General features: G+C 46.0%; 2 protein-coding genes and 2 pseudogenes across 2 annotated transcripts; 2 read left to right on the forward strand and 2 right to left on the reverse strand.

The window, feature by feature from the left end:
* The first annotated feature begins 4529 nt into the window (after positions 1–4529).
* LOC136541357 (disease resistance protein RPM1-like) lies at positions 4530–9377 on the forward strand (annotated as a pseudogene).
* A 3094-nt stretch (positions 9378–12471) lies between these two features.
* LOC136541358 (receptor-like protein kinase HSL1) lies at positions 12472–14067 on the reverse strand. The gene has a single exon (XM_066533203.1). The coding sequence runs from the start codon at positions 13978–13980 to the stop codon at positions 12598–12600; it is 1383 nt and encodes a 460-aa protein (XP_066389300.1). The 5' UTR covers positions 13981–14067; the 3' UTR covers positions 12472–12597.
* A 2325-nt stretch (positions 14068–16392) lies between these two features.
* On the reverse strand, positions 16393–18281 carry LOC136543127 (uncharacterized). Its single transcript, XM_066535672.1, has 3 exons — positions 18055–18281; positions 16501–17971; positions 16393–16413 (listed from the first exon to the last, which is right to left on the reverse strand). The coding sequence occupies exons 1-3, from the start codon at positions 18279–18281 to the stop codon at positions 16393–16395; spliced, it is 1719 nt and encodes a 572-aa protein (XP_066391769.1).
* Positions 18282–21031: 2750 nt separating this feature from the next.
* Positions 21032–22914, forward strand: LOC136543128 (uncharacterized; annotated as a pseudogene).
* The last annotated feature ends 3103 nt before the right edge of the window (positions 22915–26017 follow it).

A 26017-nucleotide genomic window follows, 5' to 3' on the forward strand; every position in this document is an offset into this window, starting at 1 on the left:
CATTAAGTTTCATCAGGGCCATTAGCAATTTTTTGACTCAGTCTGTACACAGAACATTCAGAATATATTTACAATCCCAAAGTAACAAGTTTGTTAACCAGTCTGCAACATTACCTTCTGCATAGTTGTTATCTTCAGTACACATGAACATTGTTACAGGCCAAAATACAGTGCCAACCTCATAAGTTTTTACTTGGCCTAAACAACCAAAGTTTGCTGGTTAGCTGTCATCGTTCTCTGCAGAGCTTTGTAACCGGTCATCCAAATAATAAAGGACTTCTACAGCCCAAAACACACGGTGTTGTTCATCAGTTTGCAACAGCAGTTATCCCTTTATTATTTATCATATCACTTACCGCATCAATTGCTTGTTGTCGTACTAAAATGGCCGTTGAATTCAGCAATTCCTCGGGTCGAGAGGCTGACAGCGATCCTGGTGATCGTGATTCGTGACGTCGTTCTTGCTGGTGGTAGTGATCGATCGGCGGAGGATAGCAACTTGAGAACAGAGGATGTCGTGCCTGAGCCACACAGTAGTGCCAGTGGAGCGGGTGGCGCGGCCTCAGCGCACACCTCGGCCTCCGCAAAACCACCGGTGGGCGGTGGCTATTTTCCTTCGCATGGACCGGCATCAGGACTCAGAAGCGGTCGGGTGCCGAGGCGGGTGACATGGATGCGGCATGCGGGCGTGCTCGGTGCACGCACGTTGCAGGGCCTTAGAAGGTTGCGGAAGGAGGTGTGCGCGTGCACGTCATGTCGCCGTGGGAGATGCTCAGCAGCATCAGAACTACGGCTGGAGGACAAGATACCGGCGGCAAGACGCGGCGGCGGCGACCACGCGGGCCAGGATGAGGATGAGGGCCGCCGTCGCCTGGACCCGGTTGGCATCCTACTGCTCCGCGCTCTGAGCTAACAAGAGAAGAACAAAGCAATGGTGGACATGCACGGAACATCATCTGGAACACGCGCGTGAAGGACAACAAAAACAAGTGTTGATGCGCGGTAAACTGGACATTGGGCGAACCGTAGCGTCTGTCCTTAGGGCAATCAGAAATCCATTCATTCCTTGAATTGGTGTCCCAGCAAAGGAAGTTGCAACCTCTGTTTTGGGACGAAGTAGGTGAATTTCCCGCTCGTTGATGCAAAAGTTTAGGAGTGAATTTAAGGTCAATGATAGATGGCAAAGATCAGTCAGTTTCGGTTGCAAAAAAAAAAAGAGTGTAATATTCCCTAAAAAAAGAAGTAATGTAGGTACAATTACGAATAATATTATTTTGAAATGACGTGACAACTTAGAGGAAAAGCAACAGTACTGTATAGTTACCAATTTTTAATGGCTGCAAGGATTACGACGCTCTCCGTTATAGAACATAGTTTTGCATGAAGTCATCCATGCCTATGTTAATTTACGTTCCTAGCGTGTTTGGTTTAGAGAATGCACCGACGCGGAGTGATCCGATCCTAGATAGGAAGCTAGCCACAGCGTTTGGTTTATGTCATGGGTTCAACCCATCTCTCATCGAGTAAGCCTGTTTTCGTGCGCAAGTCCATCATGACCGACTCATTCCGTGAAAAACTACCGGACCACCTCGTTCCGCATGGACTCATTCGGGATGTCATTACTCCTTAAACCAAACAGGTAAGAATCATCGTCAAGAGCGCCTGTATAGTTTTGCATCTCCAGAGCCTGGTTCTGATATTATATATATAGACAACAATAATATCAAAGTCGCGTGGAGTGAATGAAGCACAAGCTAGCACTGAACTGAAGCTGCATGCTTGCTCTCCAAGGCCAAGAATGCCACGCCCTCCCTGCTCGTCCGATTCGTTCAGAGACCAGACGTTGACGACGCGTGTCGTCGTGTGTCCAACTCCAACAACGTGCCCGATTCCGACACGTGGTTTCTTTCCTTTCTCTGTTCACGAAGCACTATAGTGTTTAGGGCTTCTCCAAACCGACTCATCATCCTTGCTAGACCTTTGTGAGTCAACTCAAACGACTAGAGAAAGCCGACTCAAGCAGGAGAGAGAAAGCATCGACTCAAGATAAGGTGTCGACTCGTCGCTGTTAAAATATTCATGTACAGAACGAGTGCTCCACTTCGTAGCAGAGAAAACAACTTTGGTTGTGGGTCCCACAATGGCATGCATGACGGATTAGAGGCCGCATGAATTGAGGGTTCATTTTTTCTACATTATATGCAGGCCCCATGGTACTATTTTCCAAAAAGTCGGCTCGATCTATGTGATGAGGTGGCACTCTCTCTCTCTCCACAATGAGTCAACCCACCACTGCTGTTGGGACACTAGAACACGGATTCATGGAGGCTAAGGCTAACATCGCTCAACAACCTCGGATCGTCTTTGGATGTTTTGCAGGAGCACCTGATAGAGAGCCTTTGCTCAAAGGCTAGGATGAAGCGGAGACCCGGGAGGCAAAGGCGGAGGCCCACGCGGGGGGACCCGGAAGGCGATCCCACAGAGCCTTCGTCGGGCACGGCGAGGCCTCCGCCTGCAACCGACGGGATGGGCGAAGGCCTGCCCATGGGCCCACATAGGGGCGGCAGGAAATCAAAGGCGGAGGTCCCAAAGCAAAGGACGGAGGCACCTGCGCCCTGAGCAAAGAACGTGGTTGTGCGGAAGACAGGCCGAGATAGTACGGCCCAAAAACTGGAGATGGGCCCTTGGTGGGCCTGAAATCGTGGCCCAAGGAGCACAGGCGGTGTAGGAGAACAAAGTCAGAGAGCACCCTGAGGGTTAGAACTAGTGTAGGAATATCTCGGCAATATGCTTGAGTGGTTAGAGGGAAAGATTGTAATGTACGAAATTAGCAAGTGGCACCCTATAAAAGGGTAAGGTGTCCTGTGCAAAGTTTTTGGTTGGTGAGTACATTTGTGGAACCCTAATTGAGTTTGGGCCCACATTCCTCTTCTCTTACCTTCGTCCAGAGCAATCGGCTGGGCGAAGGCCTTCCGTATACTAGTTGCTGGAAACCCCGAGTTTTCCAACAACTGTGGGTGCCCTTAGGCCATTGGGCGCGTGGCTCATGCATGTTGGGGTCCCTTGGTCCAACAGGTTTCTTCTCTGGAAAAAAAAATCATGGGGACTGTCCGCACCCTACAGCGTGCGGATGTCCACCCAATTGCTGACTTGTGACTTTTTGATCTAACCTGCTGCCTTGGCTTTCTAGCGTTGGTTCCGAACTCTCTTGCCATGTGTTGTGATTTGGTTCTACGTCGGCACCGTGCCAGATGCAGATGGTCCCATGGAATTTTTTACCCCTTCTCTTGGCATCCTGTGGGTGGGAGTGGGACGCACTCTTCACTGAGTTGGGGCATCTCGTGTAAAGGTGCATCTATGAACATGCATGTGAAAAAAAAAACAGCAGAAGCGTGTGAGAGCAGGCATCAATTCATGTCAACTGGACATTGGGTGAAGGTGAACCAAATTAAAGCATTTGTCCTAGGATCGAGCATAATTCCATCTGTTTCTTGGGGCTTGCTTTGGTTCCTATCTAGGCAAGGTTGCTTGGCCCAGGGAGGCTCTTGAGGCATCTGATTTAGCCACATAGCTGGGTTGAGATCGATGCCTAGCTGGTTCCTTGCCTGGCATAGGCAACCCCTTGGTCTCTCGAGTGGAAAGAATTATGGAGTAGAACTATAGAAGAAAACGTCTTATAATTTGAAATAGAGGGAGCATCTAAAGACAAGAAAGCCTAAAGACTCGACGGCCAGCCAGCGTGGCCACGTCGGCCGTTTTTCGTGGCCGTTCGATCGGCCGCGCGGACGGCTCAGATCGGACGAGCCGTGGTCTTTTTTCGAAAAAACCCTTTTACTTTTCGGAAATAAACCCGCGCTTCAGAGTCCCTCTCAGGATATTTTGTAAAAAACTCCTCAGATTATTTTGAAATCAACTCGCAGGCCAGAACGGATGGCCTCCGGGTTTTTTGTAAAAAAACCCTTACCTTTTTCGAAAATCAACCCGCGCTCCACAAACCCTCTCACCGTTTTTTGCGAAAGCCTCCTCAGATTTTTCTCAAATCAACGTACAGGCCAACTTTGATTATATCTTTTTTTTCCCTCAAAAAAAAAATACGTGTGGCCAGTGGGCCACGCGCATGGGCGCGCCCGAAAGACTAGTTATTCTACATAGAATTGTGAAGCAGAAGAAACGTGTTTTGTTCCTTGTGTTAAGACCCAGTGTGTGTAGTAGCTACTCTATGATAGTCAGTTGAAAACTCTGGCGCGCGCCAATCCTTAGGCTTCTTTTCTTTCTTTGTTTTTTTTTGAAAAGAAATGAAAACATCCTGTTTTGCTTCAGAGGCAGCGGTTGCAGAACCATATGCATGATTGGCGCGGGTCTGTGGGAGACAGAACGGGCCCATGCATCGGCAATTATTGGACGTGCTTTGCATCTGCTTTACTAAAGTAAACCCACCAAGACTTGTTCTTTTGTTCTTGTACGTGCTTTGCATCTGCTTTACTAAAGTAAACCGGCCCACCAAGACTTGTTCTTTTGTTCTTGTGCATATCTCCCAGTCCCAGACTCCCAGTGTTCCGAGCTTCCCTCACTGTTGTGAGCTTCTTCCGATCCTCTACTAGTCATCAGCTGGTAGAGAGAGAGAGCAGAAAGAGGCCGGCGAGATCGAGCGAGATGGCGGAGACGGTGCTGAGCATGGCCAGGTCCATGCTGCGGAGCGCCGTCAGCAAGGCCGCCGCGGCTGCCTCGGAAGAGATGAGCCTGCTCATGGGGGTGCAGAAGGAGATCTGGTATGTATGTACGATCCATCCGTCTTCGTCTCCGATCCGTTAGTTACTCTCGATCGACTAAGAGCATCTCCAAGAGCCTTTCTAAATCTCATTCTCTAAATCATCATTTAGAGAGTCATTTGCATAAAAATCGTTTTCTATATCTTTTCACTCTCTAGCAGTTTTTCTATATCTCATGCACATTCTATAGAGCCATTCTCATCTTCTATTTTTGGCTAACGAAAAATCCGAAATAGAAGATGGCTATATTTATATGACCATTTAGAAAAGCTGTTAGAGGGTAGTTTTTCATCAAAATCTCTATTCCTAATTTGTAGGAAGAATATGGAGAATCTCTCAGAGATGCTGTAATATACCTTTCAGGCTTTCACTAGCTATAGCTAAGTTGTTCCTTAGGTTGAATGAAGAAATTGGGCGTGTTAGCGAGTGAGGCTAGTACCTACTGTAGTTTGCATTCGTAGGCAATCAAAATAAGGCAGTGTTGGGCGTGGCTCCAGGGGCTCCGGCTCCTCATGCCTCGGTCCTGTTAAACACTGTTGGTGACTGTAGCGGCTCCAGGCTCCGTCTCTCTCGAAATTGCACTGTGAAACCAACAGAGCCGGAGGAGCTGTGAAATGGAGGGAGCATTATTCTACATAGAAATGTGAAGCAGAAGAAACGTGTTTTGTTCCTTGTGTTAAGACCCAGTGTGTAGTAGCTACTCTATGATAGTCAGTTGAAAACTCTGGCGCGCGCCAATCCTTAGGCTTCTTTTCTTTCTTTTTTTTTTGAAAAGAAATGAACAGAGCCGTCTCTCTCGAAATTGCACCGTGAAACCAACAGAGCCGGAGGAGCTGTGGGTTAGAGGCTCGGGCGGCTCCTCCACAGTGGTGCTGCAGTAGCCAGAGCCGGAGCTGCCGGAGCCTCTCCAAACAGGCTCTACAGCTTTGCTTTGCTCTCCTCTGGCAAGCTAGCTAGCTAGTTCACTCGTCGTCTCGTCCTAATAGCAAGCAGCAAACTTTTCCTTAGCTTGCCCCATGCATGCCATTTGGGCGGCAAGCAAGGTTCCCTTGCTCAAGCTAGCTCTGGTCCGGCGCATGCATGCAGAAACGCACGAGCAGCAGCGACGTTTTCATCTAGTCGCTCGAATCAGTTCCTGTGCAATTGTTCCGAGTGATCAATATGTATTTTTAAGTGTAATATAAAAGTTGTGACAGTTCCAAAAGTTGGAAAATGATACATTTCTTCTTGAACCTAATTTGACCGGCAGGTTCATGAAAGATGAACTAGAAACTATGCAAGCGTTTTTGGTAGCCCCTGAAGTAACCAAGAAAAAAGATAAACTGGTGAAGGTCTGGGCAAAGCAAGTACGAGATCTGTCATATGACATTGAAGATTGCCTTGACGAGTTCAAGGTACATGTCGGGAGCAAAAGCCTATCACAACAGATGATGAAGCTCAAAGACCGCCACCGGATTGCTGTCCAGATTCGCAATCTCAGGGCAAGAGTTGAAGAAGTGAGCAAGAGGAACACACGCTACAACTTAATCAAGACAGAGGCATCCAACACCATGGATGAGACAGAGTCCTACTTGGAAGATATGCGCAACCATTCTGCGACCAACATTGATGAAGCACAGCTTGTTGGCTTTGACAAACCAAAGCAGGATGTGCTTAAAATGGTACAAGAAGTTCGTGCCAATGATGGACAAGCACGTGTTATCTCTGTGGTCGGCATGGGCGGTTTGGGTAAAACTACTCTTGCCAGGAAGATATATGAAAGCAAGGAAGACATTGCAAATAACTTCTCTTGTTGTGCATGGATCACTGTATCACAATCATTTGTGAAGAAAGAGCTCCTCCAAAATATGATTAGGCAACTGCTGGGTGAAGAATCGTTGAAGAACTGTTTGAAAGAACTTGAAGGGAAGGGATTGCAAATCAATGACCTTGCAATCTACCTCACACGGGAGCTAAAGGATAGAAGGTACTTTGTTGTTCTTGATGACTTGTGGAGCATTGAAGCATGGAACTGGATTCACGGTATTGCTTTTCCAAGCACAAATAACAAAGGCAGTCGGATCATAGTAACCACACGTGATGCTGATATAGCAAATGGATGCACTTCCGATGAATCCTTTGTCTACCATCTCAAACCCCTAGAGGTAGATGATGCCATACAGTTGCTACTAAGGAAGGCACGGAAGCATCACAAAGACCTAGAAAACAATAAGAATTTGAGGGACACAGTAACACATCTGGTAGAAAAATGTGGTTGTTTACCACTGGCTATTCTCACAGTAGGAGGCATCCTTGCCAGTAAGAAGATAGAGGAGTGGGGGAAATTTTATAACCAACTCCATTCGGAGCTTGAGAACAACCCAAGCCTCGAACCTGTGCGAAGGATAGTAACTCTTAGCTACAGTCATTTGCCATCCCATCTCAAGCCATGCTTTCTATACCTAAGCATTTTTCCTGAGGACTTTGAAATTAAAAGGAGGCGTCTGGTAGATAGGTGGATTGCAGAGGGACTGGTTACTGCCAGGGGTCGAGTAACAGTTGAGGAAGTTGGAGAAAGTTACTTTCAGCAGCTAATCAGCCGAAGCATGATTCTACCAGCGAGAGTAAATTTCGAAGGAGTTGTTAAGAGCTGCCGTGTTCATGATATCGTGCGTGATACAATAATCTCGATATCCAGAGAGGAGAATTTTGTTTACTTGACAGAAGACAATGTAGCTGGAGTAGTAGTTGGAGAGAAATTCCGTCACGTGGCATACCATGGCAAGAGCTGCACAAATGTTGGAGTGGATTGGAGCTGTGTCCGATCATTAACTTCCTTTGGTGAGAGACCAATGAAGCCCCAACCTTCACTTTGTTCACCGGAGTTGAGGATGTTAAGAGCCTTGGATTTGAAGGATGCACAATTCAAAATCACTCAGAATGATATCAACAACATAGGATTATTGCACCACTTGAAATATATGAATGCTCAGTATGGTGGTCCAATCATGAGTCATTCAAATATTTATGCACTTCCCAGATCTATTGGTAAATTACAGAGTTTACAAGTCCTTGACCTAAGGGGCAGTTGTATTTCAGGACTACCAACTGAGGTCACTAAACTCCAGAGTCTCCGAAGCCTCCGTTGTCGCAAAAATACAGTGTTAAATAGTTTCGACCCCAGGTGGCCATTGAGATGCATGAAAAATGTATTGCGCCTGCCCATAATGTTCACACCCCTAGTTGATTCTGAAGACCGCAATAAAAATGTCTCTCTCCGCTCTGTCCACGTGGATGCTGGTTGGGGAACACTTGAGTGGCTAGGTTCTCCTCTCTCCCTTCCCCCGCTGCTAAGGAGCCTAAAGTTGAATGGAGAGCTGCAGGTGACACCCGCTTGGTTTGGGAGTCTTACACAGTTGGTGAAGATTTACTTACGACGCAGCAACCTAAAGGACCTGCAGATACTTGGGGCACTGCCCCAGCTTATGCTCCTTCAGCTAATTGGTAATGCATATACTGGGGAGAAACTAACATTCAGAACTGGAGCATTCCCAAGTCTCAGGAAACTTGTTTCTCAAGAATATTACTTGACAGAGATGAGGTTTGAGGAGGACGCCTCGCCCCACATGGAAAGCATACATATCTATCAGTCCCGGCTAAAGGGATTATTGGTATCAAGCACCTTCCAAGTCTCAAGGAGATTTCACTTGGTTACGACTGCGAGGTGGCAGGACTTAATATGCTGCAGGCGGAAGTCAACCAACACCCCAATAAGCCCGTGCTGCGACTGTTGAGTTACCAGAGCCACCATGACCTGGGGGATGTCATCAGATCCGGTGTTGAAGTGGAAGCAACCGAACCGCAGCCTGATGACGCCGAAGAGAGCTCCCAAGTGATCACAACGGCCGACAACAGGTCAGTCCTGCTCCTGCTCGCGCACCATAAGTTATCTATTTTTGAGCGTAGTTTGTTGTCAGCATGCATGTTTTATGCTTACAGCTCGTCTCTTTTCTTGCGTTGTTTCCAGCGAAATCCAAACCGTTCCCAGTTGATGCTGCCTGCTAGTGCGAGATGCCCTGTGCCCTGACTCTCCCTAGTCCCTGCAAGGACTCTGCTCCTGGTCTCGACCTGCCACGCAGATTGCCCTTATACCCTGCTTGTGTTCTGCATCGGATTTCTTCTTACGGCTAGTGGCAGCGGTATCAGTCCAACCTGCAGCTGAATCTGAATTGGCTGTCTGTCTGATTATATGCAGTACAGTACAGTACAGTATTTGTGAACTGCAGACTCCGAAATTTGTTTCTGCGATATCCTCGTATTTTTGCTTTTTTTAGGCTGCCTTTTTATTTTTAATTTAAAGTTATGTACTACTATGTAATAAGAAGAAGTTGCGTACTGAGATACTGTAATCCTGTTGTTTTCAGCTGTTAACTGCACATCTCTGCGGACCTGTTTATTTGAAAAGCAAAGACAGTTGACGGCTGCCAATGCCTGTATGTGCAGTCAATTCCCTTATATCTCAGCACGCTGGATGATGTCGAACATCCAACGAAATGGGTCACACTTATTTATCATGGTAGGCGTCCTGTTCTTCCTTAGATACATCTTGATAATGAGTTATGACATCATTTTGGCATACGATCTACTCCATTTGAATCTGGAATGCTTGGTTATTCCTTGTCAAGAGTTTAACTGTTGCCCTCGCGTTTCTGGAGTACTAGCTAGATTCATCAGAAACAGAACTGTTAGTGATTCTAGATGTTCTGTGACATCTTAGTTGCCATATTATAACGTGTTAACGCATAGAATTCTGAATCGGTAGGATTTGGACATATCGCACAGCTGATTGTCTGAATGCCATTAAGTTTCACCAGGGCCATTAGCATTTTTTTTTACTCAGTCTGGACATAGGATATTCAGATTACAGTTACAATGCAATCCAAAAGAAACAAGTTTGCTAACCAGTCTGCAACATTAGCTTTGGCATTGTTGTCATCTTCAATACACCTGAACATTTTGTTACAGGCCAAAATACACTGCAGAGGTTTGTAACCAGTCATCAAAGTGCTCCTGATCTTCACTGTTACAGGCCAAAACACACGTCAAACGGTGTTGTTCATTATAGTTTGCAATGACAGTTAGCCCTTTATTATTTACCATATCGCTTCCCGCATCGACACTGCTTGTTGTGGTACTAAAATGACCGTTGGATGCGATCCCTCGGGTGGAGAGGCTGACGGCGATCCTGGTGATCGTGACTTCGCTCTTGCTGGTGGTGGTGATCGATCGAGCAGAAGATAGCACAACATACACAAAGCTCCACAGCAGGATCCAGCAACCAGATGAGCAGAGCAGAGGATGTCGTTGTCTTGCCTGAGCAGCACGGCGGTGCCGGTGAAGTGGGTGTGGTGCGGCCTCAGCCGGCTCAGCGCACGCCGCGGCCAGTCGGCCGTCGCGGAGCTACCGGTGAATCTTCTAGCTTTGTTCATCCCATGGACCGGGGTCCGGGGATCAGGACTAGGGAGCGGTCGGGCGCCGAGGTGGGTGACTTGGATGCGGCATGCGGGCTGTACAGCGTCGTGCGTGCACGTCTTGTCCCCGCGGGAGATGCCCAGCACCACCAGCACCAGGGCTGGAGCCTACAGGACGAGCCACCGGCGGCAAGGGTATCGTTCGACTAATCTTGATTAGTCTTCTGATAATAATTAATCAATTCTGAATGTCTTCGGTCAGGCATAGACGACATAGTATCCATCCTCGGCTGCCAGCTTCAAGATTTCCCTATCAGGTACCTTGGACTTCCACTCAGCACGAAGTCCATACCAAAGCAGCATTTCCAATCATTGGTGGAGGCGGTAGCAAGGAAATTGCCACCGTGCCAGGGCTCCCTGATGGCAAGAAGCGGCAGGCTGGTTTGGATTAAGTCCGTGCTGCGCTCGGTTCCTATCTATGCCATGATGGCCGAGAACTTGCCACAGTGGGCCCGAAAGGAGATCGATGCCATTTGCAGGAAATTCCTGTGGGCGGGGACTGATGCATCAGTGCGAGGCAAATGCATGGTGGCGTGGCCGGCAGTTTGCAAACCAACGCAGCTGGGAGGATTGGGAATCAGTGACCTCAAGCTAGCCGGATATGCCTTACAGACCAGGTGGTTGTGGCTGCAGAGAACAGACCATGACCGTGCATGGTCCGAGCTGCCAATCCAAACCGCACCGGAAGTGCAGGCCTTCTTTAGAGCGTCAACCTTCATCATCATCGGTGACGGGACACAGACCCGCTTCTGGGAAGACAGGTGGATCAGTGGTGAATCAGTTGCAGATTTAGCACCTTGCCTATACCAATTCGTGCCTAACCGAGTGAGGAGACGGCAAACAGTAAGGCAAGGATTCACCAACAGAGGATGGGTTCGCAGCATCTCTGGAGGTTTATCGCTGCAAGCTCTCACTGAATATCTTCACCTTTGGGGCGCGGTGAGAAACATACATCTGACCGAGCCACCGGACAAGACAGTATGGAGGTGGACTCAAGATGGCAAATACTTGGCCAAGTGTGCATACAACATGCTACATGCTCCTGCAATTCCTTTCTTGGGACACAGACTCATATGGAAGACTTGGGCTCCATTCAGGATCAAGATCTTTCTGTGGCTCGCCTTCAAGCGCAGGCATTGGACGAGCGACCAAAGGGACAGGCATGGGCTGGAAGCAAGAGAGATGTGCTACCTATGTGATCAGGAAAGGGAGACCATCGACCACATCCTCGCCAATTGCCCATTCACCAGAGAGCTGTGGTACTTCGTCCTGCACGCCCTGGGGAAGAAACCGCTTCCTCAAGCAGCAAACTCGACACTGCGTTGGTGGAGGTGCCTGCGATCACTGCATGACGGAGACCGAAGATCAGGCATGGACTCCCTGTTAGCTTTGTTCGATCATGCAGGGATCCCGGGTTGTTCTAGTTCAAAATGTAGCCACTCGTGGAAACTTTAGCCGGTAACGGCACTATTGTACTATATACTTCACTCCTTCTAATGCAATGATATGCACACACGTGCGTATTCGAGAAAAAATAATAATAATTAATCAGACGACCACAAATCTTATCGGTCTAATTAAGTCGTAGCTCCAAGACGAGTTTAGAATACCGACTAAGATAACGAATCAGGATTAATCAGACGGCTTGAACTCGTGATTTTGTACTTTGAGCTACCTTTGACTGGTATGAGCCCGTTATGCTTTGCTGGGAAGCTTCTAATTTCCTGGATTACTGCGTGGTTTCCCATTGGCTTAGCAGTGATTCAGACGGAACTTGGATGTAGATAACCCGAAACCAAGTTTCTTTGATCCAAAAATATAATTTTGAGAACAGAGGAATCTAGATGACAACATTTTGCCAAGTCGAAGAACTACTCATGAATTTTACTCCCATCATCAAAACTGCCCGGTATTGGGCCGGAGAACTGGTTGTTGTCGGCCGTGAGTTTCTTGAGCGCAACTGATCTAAGCATCACGAACATAAGCTGCCACTGAATCCGGAGAACGTGGCTGGAAGACTCCCACGTGGAATAGAGAGGATCGGTGGACATGGCATGTGTGTCCCACGTGTTGAATTCACGTCAATGCACGGTTAGCGTACCACGTCGGCAAACAGGAGTGGGTTTGGCTCCATTCGGACCTACATGAAACCCCAAAAGCCAATTCGGAGAATAGAGGGACCTAGATAACACCCTTGTCAAGTTAAAGAAACATCCATGAATATTATTCCTCTGACCAATACTGTCCAGTATTGGGCTAGAGAATTGGTTGTTCTCTGCCGTAAAATTGTTGAGCGCAACTGATCTAAGCGCCATTACTCACGAGCATAAGCTGCCACTGAATTGGTTGTTGCCTATGAGCAATCTCCTAAGGTTGCTAGAGAACGTGGCTGGAAGACTCCCGGTGAGAAGGTTACTCTTCAGTGACAAGTAACGAAGCTGCGGTGCAGTCCACAGAGCTTCTGGCACATCTCCAGAGAGATTGTTATTATCTAGATACAGGATTCGCAGAGTTGTGCAGCTTGCGAGGGCTGCCGGGATAGAACCATTCAACTGGTTGCCCATGGCAGTGAGGTAACGGAGCTGGCCTCTGGCGCACAGACCTTCCGGGATGGTACCAGTGAGCTCGTTGTCATCAGCCTCAACAAGGGTCAAGACCGAATTCTTTCCAAGGTCTGGCGGGAGCGTGCCAGTAAACCTGTTATTTGCAAGCCTGAATACTGACAGTGACGGTAACTGGCCGATGCTCGTTGGTATCTTGCCAGAAAAGTTGTTTCTGAAGAGATACAGCTCAGTGAGATTCTTCAAGGTCCCGAAGACTTCTGGGATAGCCCCAGTAAGCTTATAATTCTCTGAAAGGTCGATAAACGTTAAGCTCACCGCGGCGAAGTAATCAATCACCACATCACCGCTGAAGTTGTTGCTGTACAGATACAACTCTTGCAACTTGCTGAGCCTCCAAACTGCCGCAGGTATGCTTCCCTTCAACATGTTATTGGATAGGCTCAGTACCTCCAGCTGCTTCATCTCAAGCACATGGCTCGGGAAGTCGCCGACGAGGTTGCACTGCTCTGCCCAGAGGCTGACAAGGTTGGTGAGGTTCTTGAACGACACCGGCAGCTCGCCCGCAAGGAACGGGTTCTCGGCCAGCCACAGGGTCCGAAGCCTTGTCAGCGCGCCGAGAGTCGCCGGGATGGTGCCGTTGAATCCGTTCCCGTATAGGAGCAGCGTGGTCAGGTTCTCCCCTAGGCGGCCGATGTCCGCAGGCAGCTCACTAGTGAAGTTGTTCTCGGACAGGTCGAGGTACCGGAGCGAAGCGCAGCGGTAGAGCGCGGTCGGGAATGCGCCCGAGATGCTGTTGTTGGAGACGTCGAGGTAGGTCAGGGCCGAGAAGCCGCCGACGGCGTCCGGGAAGGGCCCCGCCACGCCGGCGCTACAGAGCGTGAGGTTGGTGACGAGCCCGGCCGTGTTGCACCCAACGAATGTCCAGGTGCATGGCGCGCCCGGGGATGAGGCGTTCCTCCATCGCGCGAGCACTGGCGGGTTGCCCCACGCGCTCTTGATCTGGAGCAGCAGCTGCGCCTCGTCCGCCGGCTGGGACTGCGCAGCCGCTCGTCGGCGCACAGGGCAGAAGAGAAGCAGCGCGAGCAGCAGGAAGAAGTAGGCGCGGTCGCGCGGGTACACGCGGCGCGGTGGTGCCATTGTAGGTACGTCTCCGCCGGCTTGGTGGCGTTGGCGTTTGGTTGTGTTGACTGGTGCTGCGCACGGCCGCGGCGCGCTGTTGGCAGCCGGTGGCGATAGGGAGGCCGATTTGTATGCTGAGCTACCTTTGACTGGTATGAGGCCGTTATTATGCTTTGCTGGCAGGTGATTGCTGCGAAGCTTGTAATTTCCTTGCTCGGGGAGAATCCCTGTGGAGGACCGGCCTCCAGCCGGGTCTTCGCTCTAGAAGTCTGAATTTTTTGTTCGTGGTGGGAATTTTTTGTTTAGTTGCTGTCCCACTAATTTTTTAGGTGCTGTCCCACTAATTTTATTAGATGCTGTCCCACTAATTTTTTTGTCTAGGTGCTGTCCCACAAATTAGGTGCTGTCCCACTAATTTGTTTAGCCTTCTAGTACTAGACCGAAGACTAAACTCATCCTTCAAATCTCATATGAAAATTCACCTTCGTATTTAAACAAGAGAGAACCAAGGGACATGGCGACGGCTATTGTATATATTTTATATTAAAATTGTAATTTTAGTTTATTGTAATTTCTGTAAGTATAATGTGTAATTTTTAGATTCGAGAATAAAAAACTCGTCGATCTCTAGAAGGACTTGCCGCAGCCAGCAGCACTCAGCAACGCACGTGGTCAATCACACGATACTTCGCTTCTGCGCTTGAGTGGGAGACTCTAGTCTGGCACTTAGAATAGACCAGCACACTAGGTTGTTGCCGAGGAAGATGCAAAAGTTAAAAGTGGAATGCCGCGACTCCTAGCAGTCAGTCTAGTCGGCGTTGGAGTATGCAGTTAGGGAGATAACTAGTCTAACACTAATGTGAAGGCTCACAGAGAGGATGCCCTTCACAAATCGGAGGATCTGCTTGATCGACGCGAGATGAAGCTCGTGAAGATCATGCATGAACTGACGGACCAGCTGAACTGCATACGACAAGTTTAGTCGCATCAGAATGAGGTGTTGGAGTGCACCAGTGAGGCTCTGGTACTCCGAGAGGTCACCATGGTGGCAACTTTTGAGGCCGACTGCATGTCCACTGGCATCACAGTCGAGTGGCACTGGTCCATATCCTGGGACACTGAAGGAGGTCAACAACGTACTAGCTCTATGACAGGAAGAGGCCGTCGTTGGAGCACATCACTGAGATGCCGAGGAAGTGGTGCATATCCCCAATGTTGGTCATGGAGAACTAGTGATATGCATGAGCAGTGCCGAGGATGACACCGTGAGGATGATGTCATTGACGTAGTAGAGCAGTAGGTAGGTGATATGGTATCCATCTATGCAAACAAAGAGAGACGCATCCGACTTGGAAGCAATTAAACTGATGATGTAGATGTCCTCGGCGAAGCACTAGTTCCAAGCTTGAGATACCATACATAGATTTCTGCAGGAGATAGACATAGTTAGGGGCGGTAGGGTCGACGAAGGTTGATGGTTCTTGGTAGTATACGGTCTCCTCCAGATGGATGTGAATAAAGGCATTCTTTTCATCTTGCTGATGAATCGGTTGGCCAACTGGAGTATTCTTTCTCTACAAAAATGGTGGAATTCTCTTAGTGTTTCTAAGTAGTAGTAAAACACTACCACTAGTCATAGCACATGGGAATCATCACTAGGAGGTATTTGGTAGGGAAAGTTTATACTAAAATTTGAATACCAAAACCCTAGGAGAATCCCACCTCTTTAGGAGAAGTAGAAAATTCTGGTTGTGTTTATACACCAAAGAATAGGGGCGGGAGCTAGGAATTTTGAATTTGAAAATTCAGAATGGGTGTTTGCTTAGCAAATGGCTTTTTATGTTACTGGGTGAGAATAGACTATGTCAAGATTTACCTAAGAGAAAATATTTACACAGTAAAGCCATTACTCAGGTTAGTATGAAACCAGGAGACTCACAATTTTGGTCAGGTCCGATGCATATGAAAGACCAATTCTTGTTTTTTAACAGCAAGTTAGATTTTGGGTGGATCTCTCGAGTGTTAATAAATCTTTGATGTTGCCTTGTCCCAGCGACGGAGCTACCGGCCGGTCAAGCCGGGCTCCAGCCCGGGCTACCGATTCCAGGTACGTGAAGCCCCCCCTTAGCCCTCCCTTAATTTTTAATCTATAATTACATAGATTAGGAAGGGCTAAAACTCTTTTACTTATTGGGCCAATTCAGCGACGAAGCCAGAAAAAAATTTAGGTCGGGCTGAACAAAAGTCTACGACGATTTATCTCTACTATGGCCCCACACAATAGACGTATATATAATAGCTTGAATTAATATTATATTGAAAACGTCGACCAAAGACGAAATTCACAAAATACAGCATGAAAAAAAAAGATGAAGTTCATTCATACCGAAAGGACCAATTGTGAAACTAATAAATCCCCCCCCCCCCCCATTATTCCTCCGAAGTAGCAACCTACACAAAATAGACATAATCGATTAGTCATACATATATTGATATATAGACCTCCAAATTATAAATTTAGAAGAGAATAGAGCGTACCACTACTTTTTTAGGCAATAACATACGTCGCTTTTTCATCTCTTGAAACCGTTTTTTGATCTTTTCATTATCAATCTTTCTAAATATCTCCTTCTCAGTATAGCATATCATCAAGTCATTGAGCCATTCATCACCCATTTTATTACACAAATCTGTCTTTATAATGTTCAAGGCTGAAAATATCCTCTCAACTGAAGCTGTTGCCACCGGTAGTATCAAGATTAGCTCAATGAGACGATAAACCAATTTATAAGATGTGTGCATGTTAGTCTTGACCATAATTTCAGCAACTTTTCCAAGCTCAGTGCATCCAAGAAAGTCTGGAGTTCTTCTAGCACGGTTGACAAATTGTGTAAGATGATTTGGCAAAACAGCAAGTTCACCAATATCAAAATCATCGGCATAAATTTCAGCAAGCCTCACAAGTTTCTTCACATCAAAATTAGAGAAGGAGTCCCTTGGGTTAAAAGCAGCCATGCATACTAATAATTCTGAACTAGTTTCACTGAACCGATGATTCATCTCAGTCAAGAGGGCATCAATGGCGACCAGAAAAAGCTCAACATGATAGTAATGCATATTTGTTACCTTTTGCTTCCTTCTTCTAGGTGTCCCTCTAACATTTATTTCCTTATCCATATCTGGCACTTCAATCTCATTCTTCTCACAGAATGTTATCACTCTTTTGAGTAATGGCTCCCATCCATTTTCCCTCATATCCTGCAAGCTATCTTTCACATCTGAGATCAAATGCATTGCTTCAACTATGTCTTGATCCTTCCTTTGCAAAGCTTGTGACAAAATATCTGTCATGCTCAATAATTGTATCATCAAATGTAGGATGAACACAAAATCAAAGCTCTCCATTTTTTCAATTAAACCTAAAGCTCCACCATTATTTCTTGGTTTAATAGAATCTTTTTTCACTATCTCAAGCACATCTATGATAGCCTCCCACATCACCAAAATGCGAAGCAAAGTTTTAAGATGTGAACCCCATCTTGTATCTCCTGGCCTAGCTAGGCTACTTTCTTGATTTAAACCTTTTCCAGTCATAATCTCACCCTTCTCAATCTTTTCTAGCAACACATCCTGATGCTTTGCAAGCAAGGCATCTTTTCTCATACAAGATGCACCCACATTGCTGACTATTAAAGGAACATAGTTAAAGAAATCTGCAATGTCTGCACTAGAAGTGGAAACAGCAACAACCACTAATTGTAATTGATGGGCAAAACAATGCACATAGAAAGCATAAGGATTTTCATCACGAATCAATTTCTGCACCCCATTAAATTCACCTCTCATATTAGAAGCTCCATCATACCCTTGCCCACGAAGCATAGAGATAGACAAATTATGACTTGAAAGCATATCAACCAAAGCTTCTTTCAATGCAATAGCTGTACAACTCTGAACATGCTGAAGTCCAAGAAATCTCTCCACCACTTGCCCTTTATCATTCACAAACCTACATTTGTTTATGTGTTAGTATAATTGTAGAAATAATTGTAATAAAATATGTGCACAAAATTGCAATTATAGAGTACTAACCTTAGAATCACTGCCATTTGCTCTTTTATTGATACATCCCGGGACTCATCAATAAGCACTGAGAATTTTCTACCTTGAATCTCTTCCATACTAACAGCTGTGACTTCCCCTACACAAGCTTTTGCAAAATCCTTTTGTATATTAGGAGATATCATCTGGCAATTTTTAGAACCTTTTTCATATGCATCATTGACTATATCTACCTTATCTTTATACCAATCAACCATCTCTCTGAACATACCCTTGTTGAGGGAAGTAGAACTCTCATCGTCTCCACGAAAAGGTTGCCCTTGATATATGAGAAATCTTGCAACATCTAAAGATGATGTCAGACGAATCTCATATCGTTTTTCTTCCTCCGTGCTTACCTCAACTATTCTTCGACCCACACTTGTCCTTTGGTTCATAAAATCATCACACTTCAGTCTAGCCTCCGTATGAGCCTTGGAAGCACTGTGCTTATGAAAAGTATCCTTAGCATTCTTCCAATTCGTATAACCTTGATGTGCAAAGACAGAACTCCCAAATTTTTCGGCCTTTCCCGAATTAAAGAAAAGATAGCAATATAAGCAATAAGCAGCATCCTTGGACTCACTATACTCTAGCCAATCAAATTCATCAAACCAAGTCTTTTGAAATGATCTCCATTGACCAAACATACATTTAGAAGGAAATGTAAATTCATGAGGTTGGGTTCGACCACTCAAAACATATGCTCTCTTTAATTGGTCTCTAATTGCTGGTTCATAACAATCAATTGGTTTGCGTTGTCCAGGGTCAGCAATTAGGATTGAATGACTAAATTCTTCCCTCGGTTTCTTTGGTTGATTCGTGCTCTCATTAGTACGTGGAGTTGAGCTGTTGCCACTTGAACCAGCCTGACTTGAACTTGAATAATAATTTATCAAAGTTCTTTTCGACATACTGATGACCAGCGCTGCTGATGACTGAAGATCTAAAAATTGAAATGTACCATAAATAAAAAACAATCACGCATCACGGACTGTTGTACTTGTACTCAAGCTGTTTTACAGTTAAAAATCACCTTCCTGCTTCCTGTCATGGTGTCGCCTGCTGCCCTGCCCCAAGAGCTTCGCAGCGCTGCGTGCTGCGGCCGCCGGCACCTGCTCGCCCGCCCACCTCGCGTCCTCGCTTGGCCCCCGCCGGCCGCCGCCCAGGAGCCGCGCCGCTGCGGCGGCGAGCGCAGCGCCGTGGCTGACGGCGCCCGCCCGGCTGGCTACCGTGTAGAGCCGCGGGCCACGGCCGCGCCGCCCGCGTCCAGCGACCTGCGCGAGCAGGAAGCCACCGCCGGCCGCCGCCGGATGGGGAAGGTCGGGGCGAGCCGAGGGGCGGGGGCCGAGGGGCGAGGCGTCGGGGGAAGTCTGGAAGCCGAGATGTGGGATGGGGATTGGGGAGTGTCGGTCGGCGGAAGGAAGACGATGCGGCTGCTGCCTGCTTGGGTTACGGTGGATGTGTTTCCACTTAGGCTTGGGCCTGACTTGGGCTGATGTGCGTGCTGTCTAATTGGCCCAGCGACGGAGCTACCGGCCGGTCAAGCCGGGCTCCAGCCCGGGCTACCGATTCCAGGTACGTGAAGCCCCCCCTTAGCCCTCCCTTAATTTTTTATCTATAATTACATAGATTAGGAAGGGCTAAAACTCTTTTACTTATTGGGCCAATTAGACAGCACGCACATCAGCCCAAGTCAGGCCCAAGCCTAAGTGGAAACACATCCACCATAACCCAAGCAGGCAGCAGCCGCATCGTCTTCCTTCCGCCGACCGACACTCCCCAATCCCCATCCCGCATCCCGGCTTCCAGACTTCCCCCGACGCCTCGCCCCTCGGCCCCCGCCCCTCGGCTCGCCCCGACCTTCCCCATCCGGCGGCGGCCGGCGGTGGCTTCCTGCTCGCGCGGGTCGCTGGACGCGGGCGGCGCGGCCGTGGCCCGCGGCTCTACACGGCAGCCAGCCGGGCGGGCGCCGTCAGCCACGGTGCTGCGCTCGCCGCCGCAGCGGCGCGGCTCCTGGGCGGCGGCCGGCGGGGGCCAAGCGAGGACGCGAGGTGGGCGGGCGAGCAGGTGCCGGCGGCCGCAGCACGCAGCGCTGCGAAGCTCTTGGGGCAGGGCAGCAGGCGACACCGTGACAGGAAGCAGGAAGGTGATTTTTTAACTGTAAAACAGCTTGAGTACAAGTACAACAGTCCGTGATGCGTGATTGTTTTTTATTTATGGTACATTTCAATTTTTAGATCTTCAGTCATCAGCAGCGCTGGTCATCAGTATGTCGAAAAGAACTTTGATAAATTATTATTCAAGTTCAAGTCAGGCTGGTTCAAGTGGCAACAGCTCAACTCCACGTACTAATGAGAGCACGAATCAACCAAAGAAACCGAGGGAAGAATTTAGTCATTCAATCCTAATTGCTGACCCTGGACAACGCAAACCAATTGATTGTTATGAACCAGCAATTAGAGACCAATTAAAGAGAGCATATGTTTTGAGTGGTCGAACCCAACCTCATGAATTTACATTTCCTTCTAAATGTATGTTTGGTCAATGGAGATCATTTCAAAAGACTTGGTTTGATGAATTTGATTGGCTAGAGTATAGTGAGTCCAAGGATGCTGCTTATTGCTTATATTGCTATCTTTTCTTTAATTCGGGAAAGGCCGAAAAATTTGGGAGTTCTGTCTTTGCACATCAAGGTTATACGAATTGGAAGAATGCTAAGGATACTTTTCATAAGCACAGTGCTTCCAAGGCTCATACGGAGGCTAGACTGAAGTGTGATGATTTTATGAACCAAAGGACAAGTGTGGGTCGAAGAATAGTTGAGGTAAGCACGGAGGAAGAAAAACGATATGAGATTCGTCTGACATCATCTTTAGATGTTGCAAGATTTCTCATATATCAAGGGCAACCTTTTCGTGGAGACGATGAGAGTTCTACTTCCCTCAACAAGGGTATGTTCAGAGAGATGGTTGATTGGTATAAAGATAAGGTAGATATAGTCAATGATGCATATGAAAAAGGTTCTTGCCAGATGATATCTCCTAATATACAAAAGGATTTTGCAAAAGCTTGTGCAGGGGAAGTCACAGCTGTTAGTATGGAAGAGATTCAAGGTAGAAAATTCTCAGTGCTTATTGATGAGTCCCGGGATGTATCAATAAAAGAGCAAATGGCAGTGATTCTACGGTTAGTACTCTATAATTGCAATTTTGTGCACATATTTTATTACAATTATTTCTACAATTATACTAACACATAAACAAATGTAGGTTTGTGAATGATAAAGGGCAAGTGGTGGAGAGATTTCTTGGACTTCAGCATGTTCAGAGTTGTACAGCTATTGCATTGAAAGAAGCTTTGGTTGATATGCTTTCAAGTCATAATTTGTCTATCTCTATGCTTCGTGGGCAAGGGTATGATGGAGCTTCTAATATGAGAGGTGAATTTAATGGGGTGCAGAAATTGATTCGTGATGAAAATCCTTATGCTTTCTATGTGCATTGTTTTGCCCATCAATTACAATTAGTGGTTGTTGCTGTTTCCACTTCTAGTGCAGACATTGCAGATTTCTTTAACTATGTTCCTTTAATAGTCAGCAATGTGGGTGCATCTTGTATGAGAAAAGATGCCTTGCTTGCAAAGCATCAGGATGTGTTGCTAGAAAAGATTGAGAAGGGTGAGATTATGACTGGAAAAGGTTTAAATCAAGAAAGTAGCCTAGCTAGGCCAGGAGATACAAGATGGGGTTCACATCTTAAAACTTTGCTTCGCATTTTGGTGATGTGGGAGGCTATCATAGATGTGCTTGAGATAGTGAAAAAAGATTCTATTAAACCAAGAAATAATGGTGGAGCTTTAGGTTTAATTTAAAAAATGGAGAGCTTTGATTTTGTGTTCATCCTGCATTTGATGATACAATTGTTGAGCATGACAGATATTTTGTCACAAGCTTTGCAAAGGAAGGATCAAGACATAGTTGAAGCAATGCATTTGATCTCAGATGTGAAAGATAGCTTGCAGGATATGAGGGAAAATGGATGGGAGCCATTACTCAAAAGAGTGATAACATTCTGTGAGAAGAATGAGATTGAAGTGCCAGATATGGATAAGGAAATAAATGTTAGAGGGACACCTAGAAGAAGGAAGCAAAAGGTAACAAATATGCATTACTATCATGTTGAGCTTTTTCTGGTCGCCATTGATGCCCTCTTGACTGAGATGAATCATCGGTTCAGTGAAACTAGTTCAGAATTATTAGTATGCATGGCTGCTTTTAACCCAAGGGACTCCTTCTCTAATTTTGATGTGAAGAAACTTGTGAGGCTTGCTGAAATTTATGCCGATGATTTTGATATTGGTGAACTTGCTGTTTTGCCAAATCATCTTACACAATTTGTCAACCGTGCTAGAAGAACTCCAGACTTTCTTGGATGCACTGAGCTTGGAAAAGTTGCTGAAATTATGGTCAAGACTAACATGCACACATCTTATAAATTGGTTTATCGTCTCATTGAGCTAATCTTGATACTACCGGTGGCAACAGCTTCAGTTGAGAGGATATTTTCAGCCTTGAACATTATAAAGACAGATTTGCGTAATAAAATGGGTGATGAATGGCTCAATGACTTGATGATAGGCTATACTGAGAAGGAGATATTTAGAAAGATTGATAATGAAAAGATCAAAAAACGGTTTCAAGAGATGAAAAAGCGACGTATGTTATTGCCTAAAAAAGTAGTGGTACGCTCTATTCTCTTCTAAATTTATAATTTGGAGGTCTATATATCAATATATGTATGACTAATCGATTATGTCTATTTTGTGTAGGTTGCTACTTCGGAGGAATAATGGGGGGGGGGGGGATTTATTAGTTTCACAATTGGTCCTTTCGGTATGAATGAACTTCATCTTTTTTTTTCATGCTGTATTTTGTGAATTTCGTCTTTGGTCGACGTTTTCAATATAATATTAATTCAAGCTATTATATATACGCCTATTGTGTGGGGCCATAGTAGAGATAAATCGTCGTAGACTTTTGTTCAGCCCGACCTAAATTTTTTTCTGGCTTCGTCGCTGAATTGGCCCAATAAGTAAAAGAGTTTTAGCCCTTCCTAATCTATGTAATTATAGATAAAAAATTAAGGGAGGGCTAAGGGGGGGCTTCACGTACCTGGAATCGGTAGCCCGGGCTGGAGCCCGGCTTGACCGGCCGGTAGCTCCGTCGCTGGGACAAGGCAACATCAAAGATTTATTAACACTCGAGATCCACCCAAAATCTAACTTGCTGTTAAAAAACAAGAATTGGTCTTTCATATGCATCGGACCTGACCAAAATTGTGAGTCTCCTGGTTTCATACTAACCTGAGTAATGGCTTTACTGTGTAAATATTTTCTCTTAGGTAAATCTTGACATAGTCTATTCTCACCCAGTAACATAAAAAGCCATTTGCTAAGCAAACACCCATTCTGAATTTTCAAATTCAAAATTCCTAGCTCCCGCCCCTATTCTTTGGTGTATAAACACAACCAGAATTTTCTACTTCTCCTAAAGAGGTGGGATTCTCCTAGGGTTTTAGTATTCAAATTTTAGTATAAACTTTCCCTACCAAATACCTCCTAGTGATGATTCCCATGTGCTATGACTAGTGGTAGTGTTTTACTACTACTTAGAAACACTAAGAGAATTCCACCATTTTTGTAGAGAAAGAATACTCCAGTTGGCCAACCGATTCATCAGCAAGATGAAAAGAATGCCTTTATTCACATCCATCTGGAGGAGACCGTATACTACCAAGAACCATCAACCTTCGTCGACCCTACCGCCCCTAACTATGTCTATCTCCTGCAGAAATCTATGTATGGTATCTCAAGCTTGGAACTAGTGCTTCGCCGAGGACATCTACATCATCAGTTTAATTGCTTCCAAGTCGGATGCGTCTCTCTTTGTTTGCATAGATGGATACCATATCACCTACCTACTGCTCTACTACGTCAATGACATCATCCTCACGGTGTCATCCTCGGCACTGCTCATGCATATCACTAGTTCTCCATGACCAACATTGGGGATATGCACCACTTCCTCGGCATCTCAGTGATGTGCTCCAACGACGGCCTCTTCCTGTCATAGAGCTAGTACGTTGTTGACCTCCTTCAGTGTCCCAGGATATGGACCAGCGCCACTCGACTGTGATGCCAGTGGACATGCAGTCGGCCTCAAAAGTTGCCACCATGGTGACCTCTCGGAGTACCAGAGCCTCACTGGTGCACTCCAACACCTCATTCTGATGTGACTAAACTTGTCGTATGCAGTTCAGCTGGTCCGTCAGTTCATGCATGATCTTCACGAGCTTCATCTCGCGTCGATCAAGCAGATCCTCCGATTTGTGAAGGGCATCCTCTCTGTGAGCCTTCACATTAGTGTTAGACTAGTTATCTCCCTAACTGCATACTCCAACGCCGACTAGACTGACTGCTAGGAGTCGCGGCATTCCACTTTTAACTTTTGCATCTTCCTCGGCAACAACCTAGTGTGCTGGTCTATTCTAAGTGCCAGACTAGAGTCTCCCACTCAAGCGCAGAAGCGAAGTATCGTGTGATCGACCACGTGCGTTGCTGAGTGCTGCTGGCTGCGGCAAGTCCTTCTAGAGATCCACCTCTCGATCCCATCACAAGGATTGTCTACATGGGACAACATGAGTGGTATCTACATGACGGCCAACCCCCTTCATCATCGATGAATGAAGCATATCGAGATTGACATCCACTTCGCTTGTGAAAAGGTCATCTTGGGCCGTGTCGGTGTCCTCCATGTTCCCTTGGCGCACCAATTTGCAGACATGATGGCGAGAGATTACCTATACAACTATTTACTGACTTTAGATTCAATGTGTGCAACCGTGACCCTAGAGCTACAACTGTGGGTAAATAGTATGAATTATGTATAGCTGATATTAGTTTTCGACCCCGGCAAAGCGTATCGCGCATAGAGAATCATAAGGGTAGCACACGGGACATAGATTTATGCTAGTTTAGGTACGTGGTACCCTATGTCCAGTTTAGAGTAGATAACTTTATCTCCCATGCTTGAGTTTATAAGGGGTTGCTGAGTATTGTGAAGGTACCGACCGGGAGCTCCCTACCCCGCTTTATATACACCGGGAGTAGGGTTACATCGACGGCCATCGGTTCCTAGTTAGTTACAAGGAAATAACAAGAGAATGACTATCGTATCCCACAGAAGTCAGTGTCTAATCTCCTCGCGCTAGGTTACTTAACCACCACATCTGATGACATACCCTAGCTCAGGTGTGCCTCATGTTCGCCAGCCTCGACCTATACCAATGGTAGTGGGCCTATATACATTATTATACCAACACGTGTACTATTACAAATGGCTATGTATACAAAAGAATTTTAGCTAGCATAAATTATACACGTGTGCTATTTATTTATTTATACAATAGCGACCAATCCATTATCCCCACTTGATTTATGATTTACAATAACAACCAATCCATTATCCTCGCTTGATTTACAATAACAACTCAGATAAAGAATTTTAGCTAGCATATATTATACACGTGTACTGTTTATTTATTTATTTATTTATACCTACTCCCTCAATCCTGAAACATATAGTCATTATCAGACAAAATAAGGGAGAGTGCAATAAATACATGCACCCCTCATTTATAATTTACTAATCTATTAAAATAAGGGTGGACTTCTCAGTTTCCACGTACAAAAATGCATGTACCCCTCATTTAATTTACTAAACGTACCCCTCATTTAATTTACTAAATCCAAGTACTGAATAACATATTTGTATTTAGTAAACAATATCTTTTTTTCCCAAATTCCTTATATTTTAGGACAAATTTCAAAGAAAATTACGCATGTATCCCTATTTATTGAAGGTAAACTATGATAATTAAGGAATAAATCCCTC

This window comes from Miscanthus floridulus, chromosome 3, assembly GCF_019320115.1.
Source record: "Miscanthus floridulus cultivar M001 chromosome 3, ASM1932011v1, whole genome shotgun sequence".
Classification (NCBI taxonomy): domain Eukaryota; kingdom Viridiplantae; phylum Streptophyta; class Magnoliopsida; order Poales; family Poaceae; genus Miscanthus; species Miscanthus floridulus.

Bases quoted from the DNA above. Each gene is read 5' to 3' on its own strand.
- LOC136541358 (XM_066533203.1), bottom strand. From the start codon at position 13,980: ATGGCACCACCGCGCCGCGTGTACCCGCGCGACCGCGCCTACTTCTTC.
- LOC136543127 (XM_066535672.1), bottom strand. From the start codon at position 18,281: ATGGTTGATTGGTATAAAGATAAGGTAGATATAGTCAATGATGCATAT. The intron at 17,972-18,054 runs GTTAGTACTCTA...AAACAAATGTAG, and splicing joins CAAATGGCAGTGATTCTAAG to GTTTGTGAATGATAAAGGGC. The intron at 16,414-16,500 runs GTACGCTCTATT...TATTTTGTGTAG, and splicing joins TATTGCCTAAAAAAGTAGTG to GTTGCTACTTCGGAGGAATA.